This window comes from Empidonax traillii, unplaced genomic scaffold (assembly GCF_003031625.1).
Source record: "Empidonax traillii isolate 1590-97213 ecotype Southwest subspecies unplaced genomic scaffold, ASM303162v1 scaffold171:size1303362, whole genome shotgun sequence".
Lineage (NCBI taxonomy): Eukaryota > Metazoa > Chordata > Aves > Passeriformes > Tyrannidae > Empidonax > Empidonax traillii.
The window spans coordinates 603,397-610,500 of NW_020955364.1; the positions used below are offsets into that span (position 1 = coordinate 603,397).

At 43.7% G+C, this 7,104-nt stretch overlaps 1 protein-coding gene across 1 annotated transcript in view; it reads right to left on the minus strand.

Moving 5' to 3' along the window:
* SMNDC1 (survival motor neuron domain containing 1) overlaps positions 1–4,786 on the minus strand; it is a 10,603-nt gene extending 5,817 nt beyond the window's left edge. The window contains exons 1-3 of the mRNA XM_027885730.1: positions 4,778–4,786; positions 4,101–4,220; positions 673–815 (exon numbers count right to left, since the gene is read on the minus strand). Of these exons, the coding sequence (XP_027741531.1) occupies positions 673–815; positions 4,101–4,220 (263 nt within the window). The 5' untranslated portion in view covers positions 4,778–4,786. The remainder of the gene's footprint in view (positions 1–672; positions 816–4,100; positions 4,221–4,777) is intronic.
* Positions 4,787–7,104: the final 2,318 nt, after the last annotated feature.

Here is a 7,104-nt window from a genome sequence, read left to right on the forward strand (position 1 = left end):
GGTAACAATTGGAATATTGCTCCTGCATAAGGAGTAATTAAAAAAAAAAAAGCTGCAAATTACACATTTTGCAGTATGGAAAGTAATTTCAGACTGTTTATTCAAAAATTATGGAGTCAGAATGGTCTGCTTGGGTTCCCAGAACTTCACAGGCTAATAAAATGGGAGACCAAATCGAAAAGGTTGATTAATGCTACAGTTACATTACACAGCTAGTAATTTCATAACCAAACCCAGCATTTCCAATTAAAACTTCATTTCAAATTGGAGGCACAAACTGAGATACAGCAAGGATTTTTCTTATAGCCATCAGTGACATACACGTAAATGCAATGATGAATTATGAACTATATATCCCAAAACATTTACAAAAGACTGCCCTGACAGATAAATTCATTAAATTTGTCATTTATTACATTAGCAAATGGTAATTTACCAAAGCTACCCTATTTTTATAAGGTTAGTGACAAACAGGGCATTTCCAGATGCATACCCCACATTTCTTAGCTATCTATCTAAAACACTGACCTTTAATAAGGACAATACAAGAATATCTAACATCCTATTTATTTCTTTTTGTTTCCAGTCACCCTAGGGTCAGTTCAAACTGAATGAAAATCTCTTACCATTGAACTATTTCATGTAACTGTTAGAGAAGTTGTCTACACTTACTGTCCATCCTCACTCCATATGGCCATACATCTGTCCCCAACCTTCCATGAGTGGCTGGGCAAGGCAGAAGCAGAACTGTCAGAACTTGCAAGAGTTTCCGAAGGTTGTGTTGAAAGGAGATCTTTGGTTAACTCTATGACTTCCTAGAAAAGACAAAAAACCCCATAAAGAATAATTTTTCCAACTCCTGTTACCGCAACTATTTTTACCCCAAGCTTACTGGTTTAGGATTGGGTTTTTTTTACATTACTGTATTAAATTCATAGCTGACGTAAACTGGGCTAGTTTTGTTTTTTAATAGTTTAATTAAAATCATTCGTTGCAAATGCAGATAAAAGGATTATGGCCCTCACTGTATTGCAGTAAAGCTGCAAAGGCCCTCCTCAATTTTTCAGAAGGTAGCCTATTATTTGTACAGCATTTCTTTCCTTGGCTGAAGCGCAGCACCAGGAGCCAGGGTGGCAGAGCACCTTCCCAGGCTGCCACGCTGTAAAGCCTCTCATTCATAGAAAGCTTTCAAATTACTCATTCAAAGGCAGAAGCATTTAAAAGCCCCTCCCATCTTCCTAACAACATTACATTCGGGAGCAAGTAATCACACCTCTCTCTTTCACTAGTACTGCAAGTCAGAGGAGCCAGCATCTACAAGGCCATTTAAACTTCAAGTGTAATGCAAAGAAACTCTGCAGGCCTTAAATAAGAAAACTTTAGTTCCTTTTTTGAGTACCTCAGCACGAACCATTGTCAATCTCCTAGCAAACAATAAATATTTTAATCAGGGGAGGGTTACAAATAAACAATGCTCAAACTGAAAGCCTGAACTGTCCTTCCAGTTTCACACCTTAGTTCAGCTATGGGACACAACGACTAGCTCAGGAAAATGCAGTAAAGCTGTTCTTCATTCATTCAGAACCTAAGGAATTGGAAGCATGTCCCAAGTAAGTTAATACAATACAAACTTACATGCGTTTTTATCTGATAAACTATACAACTAGCATGAATGGTCTATCAGTTCGTTTCTGTGGCAGATGTTAATGTCCTGATTTCCAACAACTTCCTAACAAAAATTTTGCTCTTTGCTTTAGTGGAGCTGCTAATTCGTAACTGCACCAGTGAGCACAATCAGTAGCAACTGTGAGCACAGAAACACAGTTACAACTACTTCTACTACTGTGGTCTCCATTTTCCACAATGCTACAGCCTAAAGCACAATAGATTTTGATTACCAAGTTACCTAATTTAAGAACATAAAGCACTAGCCTAATTCTTCTTCCCAGGTGCAGATTCCCGAACTATCCTCAACATGGCAACTGTATTCTGCAAATCCAAGAGGCACTATGCTTTGACACACAGGTATCTACCTCAGCAGGTCAAATACAACACATTGGGCACAAGCTACACCTGAAAGCTACTGCAGCTATCAGTAACACCAAACTGTTGGCTTGTTCTTGCCACACTCACAGATGGCTTACTGTAGAACTTGCATATGAACAGTTTCACACCAGTCTACCAAGGATCCTCTGAATGCAATAAAGTCACTTGCACACCAGCCTATAAAATACCAAACTTTAGGTAAATATTCTTCCAACATCCATGTATCACAATGCTCAGCTCACAAAACACAAACTGATTTTACTGCAACCCATGAGACATTTCTAAAGTCCTTAAGAGTGCAGATCCTTCCAAGAAAACTTCTGAGCAGGACTTGGACTACCACAACAGCTCAGTACAGCCAAACGGGTTGAACAACCGGGCTTGGTGCCACGTCCCCATGACACGAAGGTGTGACCCACAGAGAACACCAGGTACAGTCTGCCAAGATTCTTCCTGACCAACTGGTCTTTACAAACCAAAGAGAGCTCTACACCCCAGCACACAACACCCACGGATCTCATCTCCAGTTACAGAAGAAGACAGCTGCCATCAACCCTTCTTGATACAAAAGGTAAGTTTAGCTCTTGGTTGCACAGGCAGTGTCCTGGAAACTCTTCAACAAAACAAAAAGTGAAAACCTAAGTACTTATCCTCTAATATTTAATCTAGTTGCTCAATAATAAGCTAAGTATACAAGATGCATCACTATTTGTAATAGAAAAAAAAGTTTCAATTACACAGTAACCATCTTTTCAAACAGACAAAAAGCTGTTTAGTTGGGACACTGAGGCATCGAACCCATTTTTACAACTGCTTGTTTACTTGGCACATATCAAGTCTGCAAAACATTTTGTCATTTTCAAGGTGGAACATAGGGATAGCAAACCTTTTGGGGACGAAAGTGTAAAGATCTTCCCCATTCTGTGCAGAAAGCTTTTATTAAAAAGTTTGCAAGTTGTCCTTTCACATCAATGATCTCTGCATATCAAAGCCGAGGTCGTGTTGGTATCGGAAATATCATCCCATATGGGTTTTGCTGTGCATTTTAAAAATATAAAAATATACACATGCTTTTAACAGTGTACAACAGAGCACATTCAGATGATCTATCAAGTGCCTTGTGGGCACAAAGCATTTCCAATTTAAAAGGAGTTCTAAAGATCACTGATTTGAGGCACTACTTGTGTTTTTGGCTGAAGCACCATTTTTACTGCTGTTATTTCCATACAGAGCAGTGGTCACTGGATCTTGCACTGGATAGTTTTATATATTTTTATACCTGATGGCTAAAGCAATCCACAACAGAGATGAAGCAGCATCTTGCACTCTCAGGACAAAGTTTAACAGCACTGCTAGGATTCTTCATATGTCAATGTGTCTTTATATGCACAAGCATCTAAAAGACCAGGCAGAATTAGGCTGGTGGCCTTCCTGTCACCAAACAATACCCCAAGGCCCAAAAATGGTTTTTAGCTGTTAAGAACATGCTATGCTCTCGCGGCAAATGACAAACACAATTCTTTTCCTTCCTTATATAAAAACCTTTACACAATCAAGGCTCAGATGCAGAAGGAATACAGAATTACTCTCCAAAGCTTTTAATGTTACAAATGCATTTAATGAGTAAGAAGGTTCTAGATCAGGTTGTTTGAGAAGTCAAAAATAAGCAGAAGGGCGTCACGTTAAGCCCAACCATCAGCATTAGCAAAAGCAAGAAAAAATAATGGCTTTGACAAATGCTTCAGGAAAAAAAAAAATTAAAACCAAGACACAGTAAAGACAGCACTGGCATATCTTTCACCACCCTGGCTAAAGTTTTTAGCAGGAGAGTTTGCTGTATAAATGAGGACATTTTTTTTACTCATCCAAAAAGACAAGTTTAAAATAGGCCACACTCTGGGGTTTTTTAAACCAACCTACCATAACTGTATCAAATTATGTGAAAAGAAAGTAACAAACCCACCAAGTATATATTTCCCTCACAGTACAAATACTTAGGAAAGATAAAACAACTGCTAAAGACCCTCAAATTTCACCTACCCTCGGGTTCTCACCTGTAAGTCCTTCTTCAGTTTCAGCAAATCCTCATTGTCGGCATTCCCAGATAAGGCAGCCTCGACTTGCTGGAGCTGAGCTTTGTAGCTGGCCAACTGCTTGGCAAGGTCTTCCGACATCTGCAAGGAACACACAATCACACACAGAGAAACCCTGTATCCGTACTGCTCTTTAACCACGTCGTGTGCGGTGAGCGAGGCTAAAAACAGCAAATACCGTGAGGACGTGCTAGTAAAATACTAAATAATAAAATAACCGGCTGCTCCCCAGCGACTTCCGACAAAGCCAACGCTCCAACACGTGCGTGGAGCGCGGCACACGCGGAGGCCACACCGGGCGAGCCGCGGGGGCTCCGCCGAAACTGAACCCCCCCCCCCCCCCCCCCCCCCCCCCCCCCCCCCCCCGACCCGGAGCCTTCGGAACACGAACGCGGGTTCTCCGGCAAAGCCCCGCGCACGGCACAAGAGCTTCAGCACCGTTAAACCCCTCTGCGGCAGCGGGGACCGGCCCCTCATGGCTCCCCGCGGGACGCCGCGGCCGCTCGGGGCGTGAGGGGAGCCCGGCCTAGTCAGGCCCCGCGCCGGCGGGCAGGCCTAGGAGAGGCCCAGGCTCTCTCGGAGCGCGCAGGGCCGCGCCAGGCCGTGCCGGCGGTCTCACCCCGGCGCGGTCTACTCACCTCGGCGGTGCGGGGAAGGGGAGGGGGGGAAGGTTTCCCCGGGGCCGGGAGGGAGGGGGAGAAGCCACTCCAGGTCCCGTCGAGCCGCGGCCGCTTCGCTGCGGCTGCTTCCGCCGGGGCCGGGGGATGCTGGGGCAGAGAGGGGGGCGGAGCCTCGGGCCGGCGAGAGTGGCCCCGCCCACCGCGGCTCCCTGAGGGAGCGGGGCTGGGATCAGGGTCGGGATGGGGCGGTTCTCCCGTTCCCTGGTCAGACCCCTGCGAGGACGGAGCAGCAGGAGCAGCAGCAACAGCATCAGCAGCTGCTGCTGCTGCTGTTGCTGCTGCTCCTGCTCCTGCTGCTGCTCCTCCTCCTCAGGCCGGAGCTGCGCTGAGGCGGCAGTGCCCCGTCAGGACTGCCTCTCCCCCTGGGCAGCCCGTTCCAGTGCCCGATCGCCTTTTCTCTGAAAAAAAAATTCCTCCTAATGTCCAACCTAAACCTCCCCCCCCCGGCACAGCTCGAGGCTGTTGTCGTGCTCCTGAGGGACATCAAATCCTTCTCTCTATGGGGCAAGGCGCGGCTCTCTTCAAAAGTGTCCAAGGCCAGGCTCTGACCAACCTGGTGTGGTGGCAGGTGTCCCCTGTCCATGGCGGGGCTTTGGAATGAGAGGATTTTTAAAGTTCCCATCCGAACTTCCCTGATTCTTTGGTCACAGAGGAACGATGTTAGATTTGTGCTGTCTGAGCACTCTCTGCTGGAGGGGTCCGTGGGTCCCTGAGCCTGCCCCCACCCCGTGGATTCAACTTGCTCACATCTTCATTTGTGACGGTATCAAACACAATAACATTCTCTGTCCGCTTACACGATAATTTGAGCCATGCAAAGCTTAATACCAGACCATTTAGGAGAGAGGAAGTCTCGGCATTCGGTCCTACAACAGGAGGAGGAAAGGGGGAAGAAAAGGGGAGGAAAAGCTCAGTGGCTTCTTCAAGCCTGTCACAGGAAGAAAAGTATATTTCTGGTAGAAATTCATTGATTAATTTGGCTGTGAGCCCATGAGCCAGAGAAATTAGGCAGGTACACAAAAAGTGTCCTAGTATTATTAGCAAGAGGATCAGTGTCTCCTGCAAACATCCCATCTCTCATGGTCACAGTGCTGCACAGGAAGGTGACCTCACTTGGACTTACTGGGTTTGTTTACATACTAACAGGGAAATACATCTACTGTGTCACCAGAGGATATCCTGACCTGGAATAAAACACACTTCTCTATCTTGGTATATGATTTGGTAATTAAAATATTTAGTATTTTCATTAATATATCATAATAAACTAGAAATAGATAAGAAAACATTTTCTGTTAAGTCTTTGTGGACAGATCAGCGACTGTAGAAATACATACAAATTTATCAATACAGAGCAATCCTAATGACTCTGTGATCATACCTGTGAGTTAGTACAGCCAATTTCAACTTCACATTTCAGGACATGAAAGCCAGGCTGTATCTGCAGGACTGAAGTGACAGAGAGGGAGTGAGGAGGCATGTAATGTCCAGGTGTCTCCAAAGGGTGATACTTGCCTGGAGCAAACAGGAGCATAAGGAGGTATTTTACTTCAATAAAAGCTTTGATGAGAGTTAATATTGAACAATATATGTAGGTCTAGAGTCTGGAGCTTCTTGGGGTCTGGAGACTTCTAAAGAAAAGAGCAACCAACATTATTTGCTGGCTGGAGAAAATGTTCTCTTATTGAGATACTCAGTCTGTTTAGCTCATAAAGGAAGACTAGGAAGTGATTTGACTGTACCATATATCTAATTGGAAAGAAAAACTTTATGAAGTACTTGGGAAAAATAAAAAAATATGTATAATTACCTTTAAGTTTTTGTTTGTTTGTTTGTTTGTTTTTATTCTCTCGATTTCTACAGCTCAGGATAGTGTCTCTTTGGACACTGTTTCAACAAATGCTGTCATTCAAAATTTGGAGGGATACATTCATAGTAGCACAATGGCACTACTTAAAACAATATATATCCAGTTCCTGTCAAGATTTTGTTCTTTCTGTATTTGTTATGTGATCAAAACAAGTCCAGGTATGTTCGTGCCATATCTGAATGTTTCTAACTGCATCTAGTACTTTCATCTTATCCAGGAGCAACCACCAGAACTGCATCTCTTCAAAAATACTTACTTTTTATGAGATGTTTATACACTGTAGCGTGGTTTTACAGAGTAGTCATTGAATTGAGCCATGTTATTTACAGGCTATAAAGTGATAATGCAGTAATGTAATTATTAAAAGTGATTGATACCATTACTGGAACGTTTATCTCACATTTTATCATACATG